Here is a 13,360-nt window from a genome sequence, read left to right on the forward strand (position 1 = left end):
CTAGCAGGGAACAAACATCTTCCAGAGAAAGGAAAACCTATGAGAAAAAAAAATAAAAACAAAGATGTAAGAATTCAGGTGGGCAGTGCTGGGCTTATCAGTTATTTCCATTACAGGCTATAACCAGTTTTTTTTTTAGTTTAAACTTAGGCTGCCATTCCAATCCAAAGAATGAATAGGACGTGCAACAATGCCAAAAATTTCGCCTTTTGGAAATGGAATGCTTAATTATACGTGGGAGCTCAAGGGTTAAATATTCTGCAACCTTAATCACAACAGTACAAAAGAAAGTATAAAAATAAGTTGAATTGCCTACCTACCCTCTCGCTTTTTTGTTGAAACAATGCAGTGTGTTTTGTGAGTCCTTGCAAAGGAGAGTGGGTGGGGGTGAGCTGTGTGCCTTGGCCTTGTCCAGTTTGGGTTGAAACAAATTGACGCTGATGCAATGAAGCTGGCATCTGGTCAACTCTGTGGGATGAGCCTTGCTGCCAGTGCAGTCCCCCAGGTGGTTATAGGCCCTATAATAGCTGGCATAGGAAGAACAGTGGAAACTGATAGGCGCTGTTGTTACATGTGAAAACTTAATACCAATGCTGTTATCACAGATAAGGAGGGGGGAATATTCCAGGATATTGATTTTTATTACTTTGCTGTTTAAGCATATCTGTCTTCTGCACGCTTCTAGTGGTTTGTGCATCATGTTACTTAAACTTGGGGCTAGAGAGAAATATTGTTCTGTTTACCAACTCTTTTTTGATGAGTGATTCATTTTCATGAACCGTTGTTTTATTGAGCATCAAAACTCTTGACTAATTTTTTTCAGTTCCCTAAGTAGATGCCCGTTGGGCACCCTCAGTGCAACCAAACTGAAGCTGAATAACTCAGTATAGGCCAAGGATAAAAGCTGGGGCTTTCATGGTGTGTACAGTTCAATATGATGTCATGCAGTAAATTTAACCATTGATCTATCTGAGGAACTACCATAGAACCATAGAATTGTTACGATGCAGAAGGAGGCCATTCAGCCCATTGTGTCTGCACCAGCTCTCCGAATGAGCATTATGACTTATTGCCATTCTCCTGCCTTTCCTCCGTAACATTGTTTGCACATTGTTTCTATTTTAATAATCATCTACTGCCCTCTTTAATGCCTCGACTGAACCTGCTTCCACCTCTAGACCCGAACCACTTGGTGTGTGAAAAAGTTTTCTCTCACATCGCATTTCCTTCTTTTGCAAATCACTTTAAATCTGTGTCCTCTCTTTCTTGATCCTTTTACAAGCGGGAACAGTTTCTCCTATTTACTCTGCCTAGCCCCCTCATGATTTTGAACATCTCTATCAAATCTCCTCTTATCCTTCTCCTCTCCCAGGAGAACAGTCCCAACTTCTCCAGTCTATCTTCATAACTGAAGTTTCTCAACCCTGGACCATTTTTGTAAACCTCTTCTGCATTCTTTCTAATGCATTCACATCCTTCCTAAAGGTGGTGCCCAGAACTGTACACAGTACTCCAGCTGAGGTCTAACTAGCATCTTATACATGTTCAGCATAACCTTGCTCTTGCACTCCATGTCCTAATAATAAAGCCTAGGATACTGAATGCTTTATTAACTGCTCTCTCCACCTGTCCTGCCATCTTTAATGACCTTTGCACATAGGTCCCTCTGCTCATGCAAACCCTTTAGAGTTGTACCCCTTATTTTTTTATTGCCTCTCCATGTTCTTCCTACCAAAATAAATCACTTCACATTTCTCTGCATTGAACTTCATCTGCCATTGATCTCACCACTCCACCAACTTATCTATGTCCTTTAGAAGTTCTACACTATCCTCCTCACAGTTTACAATGCTTCCAAGTTTTGTATCATCCTCAAACTTCGCAATTGTCCCCTGCATACCATGATCTAGATCATTAATATATATCAGAAAAAGCAAGAATCCCAATATCGACCCCTGAGGAACAAACTTTACTCCAGCTCAAAAATTATCCATTAACCATTATTCGCTGTTTCCTATTACTCAACAAATTTTGTAAACACATTGCTGCTGTCCCTTTTATTCCATGAGCTATAACTTTTCTCACAAATCTGTTGTGTGGTACTGTATTGAGTGCCTTTTGGAAGTCCACATACACCACATCAACAGTATTACCCTCATCAGTCCTCTGTGTTACCTCTTCAAAAAACTCCAGCAAGTTAGTTAAACACAATGTTCCCTTAAGAAATCCATGCTGGTTCTTCCTAATCAACCCACATATTTCCATGTGACTGTTAATTCTATCCTGGATAATTGTTTCGAGAAGCTTCCCCACCACCAAAGTTAAACTGACTGGTTTGTAGTTGCTGGGCTTATCCTTACAACTTTTTTTGAACAACTGCACAGAAATAAATTTTTAATAGAACTTAAAAACTCCCCACTACCTTGATCTCAATATAGGTTTGAATTTACAATGGACATTTGAGATAAAACTAGGATCAATTCTTTTCCTTGTCATGTTGTGCTGTTTCCCCTCTTAATTGCCTGCTGTACTGTCAACACATAAAGGCAGGTAGTTCAGGCATTCCTGGAATATCTTTAGTCTATGTGGAGGATCAGGGCCAGGCTAGTCTACAGTGGTTCCATCAGGATAAGTGGCTATTCAAATATGGGAGCATTACACATAAGTTTGTCTCACATGGCATTCATATAAATGCACTTGCAAGTATAAGTCACTGGATAGCAGTCAGGAGCAGGAGCCGCAACTAATTTTGACTCTTTTCAGAAAACGAATGCTGTGGCCTAATGCTGTGCTCGCCTATTGCGTCAGCTGATTCAAGTTAACTTAGCAGATACTGGTATGTTGAGCTTGGGAATTTTGTTGGCCTCTGTGCTCAGTTCAGCACGAGGTTGTTCATTTACTAACTGAGATATCTGGAGATTGAATGATGTAATGGCATTACATGCCACTGGAGAAGCAGTGCTGAAGAAAAATAAGTTTAGCTATGAAAGAGTGCATAATGATCTTATCACTGACAGTGGATTGACACTGTTATCCCATTGAACATAGTATGGTTTTATCTGAGGTGATTGCAGCCTATAAAACCCCCAGCCCTCTGTTTATACATGTGAATCCAGTGCCAATGACTCCAGCCCCTGCTGGTGTCTCCCAGCCAAAGAAATTCTGTTTGATTTGCTATGGTAAACCATAGGCTGGTTCGGTTTAAAAAAAAGACCTTACATAAGTAGTGTGTTTAATTTTGGGGTTCTCACACAGCACTTAACCCAATATAAAGGCAGGTTTATGAATGCTACATTGTAGCAACACAGTCTAATTTTGGCTGTAGGCTAGCCTAGGAGTTCACCCTTAAGCTGCTTTTCTGATCCCTAAATAAAAGCAGGCATCATAGAATGGTACAAATCGCTGGTTAGGTCTCAGCTGGAACATTGTGGACAATTCCAGAAACCACACTTCAGGAAAAATGTAAAAGTCTGTGAAAGGGTACAGTGGAAGTTTACCAGAGTGAGGGTCTTTATCAGTTATGAGGAGCGATGGAAAAATTAGCAGCATAGTAGAAAAGGTGATCTGATAGAGGTTTCAAGATGAGAAGAGGTTTTATGATGGCAGGATTTTACGATCCCCCAAAGTCAATGGACTTTTGAATGGTTTGTCACATTTTAGCGCCCCGCCCCCACCACAACGGGGCTGTAAAATTGCCTCCATAGAGTAGAGAGAGAAAAATTGTTTCCCCTGGCAAGTGGGTCAATAGCCACCTATCATAGATTTAAAATAATTGGTGAGAGATCTGAAGAGGAAATGAGGAGAGATTTGTTCACTCAGACTGGTGATGGGATCTGGAATACACTCTCTAAAGAGGTAGTGGAAGCCGATTCTTTCATTTTTATTGGACAGACACTTGAGGATGAAGAACTTAGTGAGTTACAGACAAAAAATGAGAGGCAGAATGGCCTTCTTCTGTGCTGTAAGTTTCTATGGTCTGGATTTTGTGGGGCTGACAAGGAACTAGTCCACCAGTCTGAGATCGGTGGGGAACCCCTGTCGGACACGTGGGGGTGGCCCAATGGAATCAAGTGCCCTTTAGGTGCTTAAGTGGCCACCATTGGGCCTCCCCCACAATTGAGGTCCCTGGTGGCGGTAGTCCCATCTGCTGAGAGCGGTCAGCCAATCAGAGGCTAGAAGCTCATCAATGCCATCAGGACCAGAGAGAATGGTGGCTTCTGGCGGCACTGTGCCCAGCAGAGGCCCAGGCAGGCCCAAACTAAAGGCTAGGGAGGGTAAGGGTGGGGTTGCAGGGTTGGGGCGGTTGCAGGACAGAGGGGAACACAGGGCCAGAGACAAGGTGTGGCTTTCAGAAGACCCTCCCTTTCCAGATGCTGTTTCCCCCAATCATTCACAGGGCGCTTGGTAAGCCCCAACAGAGTTGGCTGGGTGGCCTTCCAAGGGCGCTGGAAAGTCATGTGGCTCCCATTAATCCCTGAGGCATCACTAAATTGTAGTCCTCCACTTTCTGACTTAATTGGGGGAGGTTCTCCCTCCGCTGGGAGACTTACATGGGGCCTCTCCAACGATTAATTGGGCCTGGCTACCATTTTTCCTGCCGCAATGGTCTACATTAAATCCAGCCCGTTGGTTATTTGATCCTGATTGTAATGCGATGTCACAGCACTTTGGAATGATTACCCTGGTTTGCCATGTGAGCTCTGATTTCTGTACTAGTACCTGCTGCTTAGATATCCTAGAGCTATGTCCAGGGTGAAGTGCATCAGGGTCACATCACGCATTTACTTTATATTTGTCAAGGGCCAGCTAGCAATTATTCAAATATCTAATTTGCTTCAGTTGAATTTGATCTGTACCTAACCAAAGAAACTTGGAGCCAGATGTGAGGCTTTGCAATTGCTGTGTCAACGTCCATAGTATATGAGAAAGTTGGGTTCAGCTCCAAGCTTGGGTTCAGATTTCTCATTAACAGGAAAAATTGGTCATTTTACAAGAAGCATTAACAGAGCAGATTTAAGGTTTGGGGTGCTTGATGGCCCACTCTACGTTGTGCCAGTCTGAATGGTCCAGTTCTATTTAATCTTTGGTATATCACTTTAAAAGTTGTCACCATGAGGGTGTAAATCTTTAGAAGATCAGGAATATAACATTCACTTGGAGAGAACCCATTTGATTGAGATGTGTAACCGCTTCAATTTGTACAGTTACTATATGAAAAAGTGTTTTTAATTGGGTTTTTTCTTCTTTCTTTTTGGCCTGCATTTTGTTTGGTAATGATAATGAACAACATTTTCCTAATTTTTATTTGCCCTGAGGCTAATGAGGGAAACTGTTCTATGCCTATTTTCTTCACCTTGTAAGTGTTCAAGTTGGAAGGTGTTTTGCTTGTCAGTTTGCAGGGGCTTCTGCCTCAGTGCCACGGTCTTATTTCACAGATATATATCATTGTGAATCAGCAAAAGGGAAAGCAAATTCTCCCTTTGGCAATTATTGAATCCTGATGTAAGGCCAGGAGACACATTGACACACTGTACCATTTTTACCCATTCCCCAAATCCTATGTGCTTCCAAGTGACAAAGAATTTTCAAGGGGGAGTGGATTTATGCTGTAGCTCAGCTTTTTTTGGCACCTATATTTTCTCTCCTGATTGGCCAAAAAAGGGGAAAAATGTACAGAGCTCTTCCACCTTTGCTGTTTAGAAATTAGCAATAGTCCCCCGATTCCTTCTCTGCTTTAGTTATTCAACTGAGCAGGAACAAGACTCTTTTCTGCCTCTTGAGGAGTTGTGGTTTGTAAAGGCTAAAATTGCTTCACCGTGCCAAACTGAAAGAATGCATAAATTATTTAGTTAAACCTGAGAAAATCTGACTACTCCTGGGGAATCTTTCTTGCATCGGCTGCTTAAATTTCAGAAGAGTGGGCAATTTTCTTTTGCTCTTGAAAAATGCTGTAAATGTTTGTAGAATCTCAAAGTAAGCTGGATCAGGTGAAAAAGAAAGTGTGATAACTGATTCGAGAGTTTAGTAAGTGGGTTCCCCGAAATAACCCCGAAGGGGTAAGAGGAGCAGCAATTTGTGTTTTAGAGGAACTTGCCTTTTATTTCTGAAACCATGCTGTATTTTTATGTTCTATGTCAGAAAAAATTTGGGATACGTCATAGAAAGAGGCTTTGGCGAGGGGGAGCTTAATCATCGTGAACAATAGCACAACCGTAATTGCTTCTGTTGAAATGAATAGTTGATTATCACATTTAGTTGAGTTTCGCCAATGTGCTGAACCATGTGAAGGCACCAAATTAGAAATAGTCCCCCTGATTCCTTCTCTGCTTTCGTGCCATTCCACCTTTGATAAGTATTTGTATTTCCACAAGTCAAAGAATTAAATTGATATTAAAAAGTATATGAAACAGCACAAAAACAAAACAGGCCAGGCAATGGAGGAGGGGAGAATCATGCTTTATCACCCTGTAGTATCCTGTTACATAAATTTATGTCCTGTTAGCTATAAGTAGCAGCATTCATCTCCTCCCCACCCCAAATATGCATGTTAGATGTGTGTTGTACTTTTAAGCTGCAGGCATACACTGTGCTAGATAACGTTTCATATAAAGCTAATTAGTCCATCCTGGACCTTGTTTTAAACATATTATAATAGTAGTGACATGACAAACAAGCCCCTTCTTATAGCATTGGGTTAAATATCTTATATTACTTACATGTGATTACTAGTGAAGTAGATGACACTGACTTAATGAATTACTGACACAACAAAATTCATTGCTAACCCAGTTTTAAACACTAGCAATATTGTACTTTCCCAGCCGATGCTGCAAACAGAATCACGCTGTCTTCGAGGCCGAGAATAAAGAAATTAAGTATGGAAAATGTGATATGGCTGTATTCCCAGATTCACTGTTGCATGTATAAAACAGAACTGTTCTCGACTAGGAGTGCTACCTCCTCTTTTCACACTAAATGTTCTAGATGGCAAATGCATGACTTCAGCTGACAAATGCTTTTCAGTTAGTATGTAAATTATGTGCACATAGCTATGTAGATACAAAATGCAACAAACTGCACTTGGTGCCGAAAATTGAAGCTGAGGCGAGGCAACAGTATATGACTATAGGTCTTCGGTTGGGGGGCTGGGTTATTGGAATAAGCTGCCTCACCGTGGTTCAAAGTGCTACAGGTTCATAATATTCTGTTTTGATAGAGTCAACTGCTGTTGTTAGTGCTCGGAGAGCAGAGGTTAGTCACCACAGAATGTAATTTCTTCTGATCTGACAGGACTGCAGATTGCAGCTGTGGGTTTTCCCTCAGATTTCAGGGAATTGCTTCACGGTGACAAATGATTAGCTGTTATCTCCAACTGAATTTGATTTCTACAAGAAGCTGAGTCAGGTAACTTCTTAGTGTTCAAGGGTTTCTGACAGGAAATGAAAACAGCTTGCTGGCCGCATGAGGACAAAAAAATGATCTCTTTCTGAATTAGATTCCCCTTTTTGCTAATTGGACACAGGTTTTACCTCGACTCTTTTGTTTAGCTGGAGGTGAGGCTTTTTTTTTTCAGGGCTTTGGCCTGGACATTAATTCTTTCTATGGCCTGGTGGGTGGCAAAAGGGAGTTGAGGGAGTGGGATAGCATCTGACAAGATATTTCAGTCTTCAGGCTCTTGTGTTTGAAACCAGTTTGCAAAATTCTGAAACTGGAAGCCAGAAACAAATCTAGATATATACATTTGACTCAATTTATTCCTTATAACTGTAAATGTAGGTGCTCTTGATGTGTGCTACTGAAATCTCACCATTCACTTTCAATGTGGCGTTTGTTTTCTTTGAAGCTTTTATTTTTTCATTGATTTGTATTTTGAATTTTGAGACACACCAAAGAGCGTCAACACATCTTGCTCGGATCCCTTTTCCCTCGATAGATGAAGGACATAATTGGCTTCTTTCCTGTTACTTTCAGTGTGATGTTGGGTTTTATTTTACGATCAAGGGCAGGTTATAAAAGCCATGGATTTGTTTGCATAAAAGGATTATGGAGATACCAAGACAAGCAACCTGCCTGTTGCCTACACAGGCTGGTTTTTTTATACATATATATATATAATATATATATATAAAATGTGTTAAAATTCAACATGTATCACACCTCTTTAATTTAAAATAAAACCAACTTGCAGTTTTGTTCTAAATGTCAAAGTAATCAGAGTAATTGAAGAAAGTAGAAAAATACTTTGTGAAAAAAAATTGAATGCCATCTGGTTTCATGGATAAGTGATAGGGATATGTAGCAGTTATCTCTGTTAGGGTTAGGGCCTATGGTTTTGGATGGAGCTGGAATGCTGAATGGATGACGACATTGGTAAAGAAACTATAGTGAACTTTAAGAGCTATCATTTCATGTATTTAAAGCACAGTCTTGATTAGCTGTTGAGAAAGAGCTCTTCTCATTTGTAAGTCGCCACTAGGTTTCTCTTGGTTTCCTGTGTTGAAAGAACCAGCCAGCTCTCCTGTACCCACGTAAATGTTTCGTTTTTCCTTTTTTCCTCTTTGAGGGGGAGAGGAAGAATAAAACATTCTAGCTGCCTGACGGTGTCAGATTAAATACTGAGATGGCGACAGGAAGAAGGCTGGAAGGAAAAACAAAAGACAGGGGGGTGAGAGTTATCAGGTTTTAGGCGGAACGGGATGCTTGTCGGACTCCAATTTACAGAATCCAAACAGATTTTAGTTGACACAATCTGCAATCATTACTGCCAGAGCACAGCTAATTAAGAAATTAGCTTCAGCAATTGTTTGCTTGCTTCTTATGTGATGAGTAGGTGAATAATATCTTGCTGCTGATGTACCTAGTGCAAGACATATTCAGCCACCCTAATAAAGTGCTGTCTTTTTCTTAAGGGTGATGGAGTGGTGGGGGTGGGTGGTTTGGGGGGGGGGGGGTGCGTGGTTGGGGGGGGGGGGAGTTGGAGGAAGGGGGTGGGCAAGGGAGGGATGTGGAATATAAAATGTGATATTAATCTTGCAGTAATGGAATGTGGGGAAAATCTGAAATATTCTGAAGTTACAGTCAGTTCTATCCAAATACCTGACTTGCTTTAGGCCAACAAAACAATGCTAACGAGTGAAGAAATTAACCCTTGCATTACCTATAGAGGAAGATTGAAACTTCTGTTAGCTACGTTTATGTGAAGGTGCTTACTGTTGTGATACGTCCAGTGCATTCTCAATGTGATTCAGTTTATACAGATTTGACCCTTTATGCTCAAGTTCATCTTACTAAGTTCCTCCAAACCTGCTCTGGTTGATTCCTTTAGTGCTACCTTCCATTAAGCCTCTGTGCTTCTGTCCCAGTATCATTCATTAAATACTTTATTTATGCTTGTTAGAGCACCACGAATGAACAGCTAACCCATCTGTGATCAGCGTGTACCTGAAGACCTATACGGAACTAATTAGGCATTTTGCTCCGAAGTCTGTTTTAGGTTCCAACTTGGTATTTTTAAACTCTTACAGAGTTGTGGGGGCAGATGCCTATGGATTCTCTTGATGATTGTTGGAATTGCGTATTAGTCTTCATGAGGCCCTGTTATATTGACATTCATCCAATTATTTTGGAAATAATTCTTGGTTGTAATGCTTTTCATTGTGTTTTTTGATGCAGTTGGTCATGTAGTAGGTACTAAACAAAACAGCTAAACATACATTTTGGTTAGGTCACCTGGACCAAATGCAATATTAATTTACCCGTGTTCCCAAATGTTACCGAAATCCTGTGCAGAATTAGGAGTATAGGCATCAAAACATTTTTGAATGTCAGTGTTTTATAAACTCCATGCAATTAAATGCAAAAATTACTCTGAAACTCAGTTTTTCCTTTTAGTCTTTGAAAGTAATTTTGCCTGAGAGACCTTTAACAGAGAAAACAGATTCAGGAGGAGTTCTTGTTCAGCTCAAATTTAGCACCAGCCTTGCCCCTGTGTTCACAGTGGCAACAGTTCTACTTCCAGCAGACCACAAGCTTTTGGAAGCATAAGCAATTGAACCCCATGCATAACGTACTATAAAGTTTGGTCAGAATGGTAACATGCATTATCAACTCTGCTACTTTGAGAAAAAAGATAATTTCTAGTGAGAAATGCAAGGGTGTGAGAGCTGATAAGCTTATCTAAACCAAGTCTCCTGTGTGCACATGTGCAAAAATGAACGAATTAAATTTAAACTAGCTTGTTTGGAACCACCTCAGACAGGTTCAAGTTAGTTAAAGATGAAGCAGCCTTCTTGTGCATGTGTGCACAGCAGATTTTGCTTAGCCTGCTTTATCAGAAGCTGAACTGCTCCTGGTAACCATCTGTACTGGTTTTGATCTAATACCTGTTCAAATTAATATTGAACTGAGTCTTTTTAAAAGCACATTTAAAGTGGCAGAGCCTTCTTTATTTTCTTGCTGTTTCAAAACAAAGCTGACTTGTTGAAGATGTTCCTAACTTCCCCAACCAAAAAAAACATTCATTTCAGTGGAATGTTCAGTCCCAAGTGAGGGCAAAGGATTAATAAAAGTGGCGCTGCTTTTTATTGGGTTTGTTTTGATGGAATGAACTCAGCAACAGTTTAATTATTTTTCTTGAGATAGGGATGAGAATGCAACAAGATACTTGTCTTTTGAGTCTGTTCTGAAATAAGTTGCATGCAGTGTTAACACTTTGCATCCTCACTGCTTCCCATTTCCTTGGCTTAAGAACAGATTGAAAGCTCCATGGGGATCACTGGAGGAGTTAGATTTCTTCCAACCCCCGCCCAGGCTGAAGTACCTTGTGAAAAGTAAAGCTTCACCTTTAATAATTTGCCAAGTACACAGTGATGGTTGAAAATAAGATCAAGATTGAGTAAGATTGAGAAAATTTAACACAAGAGCCTAGAAGTGGAGACACATAATGGAATAAAAATGGAATCAGTTTTGAAAACTGCTGCAGATCCCTAGTGGTCAAGGTTTAATTCAATTAGGTGAGACTTATGGGGTGGGGTTGGTGGTGTGTGTGTGTGTACGTGTGAGAGTGTGTGCAAGTGAGAGAGTGTGTGTGTGTGTGTGAGAGTGTGTGTGTGAGAGAGAGCTTGAGCACTTGTGTGTCAGCGACAGTGTGTGCTTGTGTATGAGTGGGGGTGTGTGTGTGAGTGAGTGTGTGTTTTTGAGTGAGAGAATGTGTGCATGCACGCGAGAGAGTGTGTGTCTGTATGAGAGAGAGAGTGTGTGTGTGTGTGTGTGTGAGAGAGGGAAAGTGTGTGCGCAAGAGAGTGAGTGAGTGTGCATGTTTGAGAGAGTGAGTGCGTGTGTGTTAGTGAGAGGGCGTGTGTTTGTGTGTGTTTGTGTGGAGGACCGGGAGTTGGTCAGAAGGGAATATGCATTCAGTTGTAGAAGAGAAAAAGATCACACCAGCACAGCACAGTAGAGCAGAATGATGAGCCTTCCATTTAATGTACAGCATGGTTTCTTATCAGTTTAACCAGGGAGGTAAGTGTTCATTAATAAAAAAAGAAGAATCTGTTTAGGAGTGTTAAGAAGAACAAGCAAGTCAAAGCATTTGTTCTCTGCGTAATCTACACATCAATTATCCTGCTGGGCTAATTACCACTTTCCATACCCCAGGTACCTAAGCATTCACACATATTCAGTCTTTCGTGCTCCTGATCAAAAAGTAGTAGATTGAGGAGACACGGGGAATCTGGGCCTTCTTGTTGGGCACTCATTTACTCATTGCAGAGAGGTGGGATGAAAAGGAAAACCATTTCCTGCATCTCGTTGATACCTGGTGGGGATGCTATTCAGGTGACAAATATTCTGGCACAGGAGGGGAACAGATGTGTTTTATACTGTCATTTGCATTTGAATAAAAACTCAGATAAGCCCAAACAGGGGCCTGGGCCTCACCTGGATAGCATTTTCTCTGATCTTTCATCTCCTGAGAGAGAAGACTGCCTTGACCACCTTACAATACTCTTTCCCATCAAACAAGTCACACAGTTTATGGTGGTAAGCACTCCGACACAGCTCAAAGCATCATGCTGTTCAGAATGATTTTCCACATTGTCTTTACATTCATCAGAAATATTTCCAGGGAAGGGAACTAAAAAGGCTGATCGGGAACAATTTGTTTTGGAATATTTCCAAAGATCTGATTTTGAGAGTTCTGTTATACCAATAGTGCTGCATCTTATCAAGTGCAGTCACATAGGCACAATCACCCAAGAGAAGAAATTTGATCCTATATAGATATATGCACATATATATAAAATTATTGTAAATTTGTTCTTTGCGATTAAGTAAGAACTTGAAATTTATTGGATTTTAATTTAGTTTTTATTTTTTGCAAATATACAGAAGAAAATATTGTCGTTTTCTTCTCCTTCTCCAAAATGCAAACAATTGAAAGTTTACTTTTAAAAGTATTGGATTGCAAGCTCTGACCTGGCATCCGTTTTCTTTTAATCTGGTAAGTGTATATAACCCGGAAACCATCTCCCCAGTGTATCATTCGTACAAATGTGCAAGTATTGAAAATAATGGCCAAGTCCCCAAAGCAGCCCTGGAATGTAATGCTCTGTAGAAATTGCATGAGTCGCCACAGTAAAATGCTATTTTAGCAAAGTCACAGGATAGTCCCTTGAATTAGATGAACACAGGTATGGCACACAGGCAAATCTGTGGTGCCTACCAGAAATAGAGGACTTTGTGACTGGAAGGCTCTGTGTTCTTTATGGATATCACTCCCCTGGCTGAGTACCACGAAGTGGTGAAAGACTGATTTTCTAGCCCAGAGATTTCTAGGTGGGGTCCCTGGAAGGTATTCGATTCATGGGGTCAAAGGAAGGCCCACAAGTGGGTGAGTGTGCCAACTTTTGAAGGGGAGGGAAGAATATATTTCTACAAATGTTGGGATTTTACAATAATTTTAAAAAACCCACCATTTTGGCTCATCATATTTATATCATGCAGCAATCCTGTAGGATCATGTAGGAGCGCTGTCATGGAGACATTGCCGTGAAGCAGACCATCCTACCTATCTCGCTGGTTGCCAACAATTGAGAAGTAGCAATTTGAAATCTAGATTGACCTTGTCATTACTTCTAAGGGGAGTGGTAATCTCTGGATGTGCGTTACATAGTTGTTCAAAGCAAATTTTGAACAACGCTAATGCTATGGTGGCCATAGCCTTTTGATATCATTAACACAAAATGGTCAAATCAAGAAGCTTCATTAAATAGTTCCCAAAAGGAATGCAAAACAACCTTGAATAATTCAGATTGTTTTCCAGCTTCGTGTCTGATATTTTGACATTTTCAGGAAGGTAAATGGA

The 13,360-nt window shown here is 40.7% G+C and overlaps 1 protein-coding gene across 4 annotated transcripts in view; it reads left to right on the forward strand.

Annotated features, from left to right (window-relative positions):
* The window catches only part of zeb2b (zinc finger E-box binding homeobox 2b), a 133,659-nt gene that overhangs the window by 61,635 nt on the left and 58,664 nt on the right, over positions 1 to 13,360 (forward strand). The window contains exon 1 of one of the 4 annotated variants that reach the window (XM_041201708.1): positions 11,475 to 11,517. The exons of the other annotated variants lie outside the window; for them this stretch is intronic. Within the exon in view, the coding sequence (XP_041057642.1) occupies positions 11,481 to 11,517 (37 nt within the window). The 5' untranslated portion in view covers positions 11,475 to 11,480. Of the gene's footprint in view, positions 1 to 11,474; positions 11,518 to 13,360 lie in introns of those variants that run through there. 4 annotated transcript variants of the gene reach the window in all.

Source organism: Carcharodon carcharias, chromosome 12, assembly GCF_017639515.1.
Source record: "Carcharodon carcharias isolate sCarCar2 chromosome 12, sCarCar2.pri, whole genome shotgun sequence".
NCBI lineage: Eukaryota > Metazoa > Chordata > Chondrichthyes > Lamniformes > Lamnidae > Carcharodon > Carcharodon carcharias.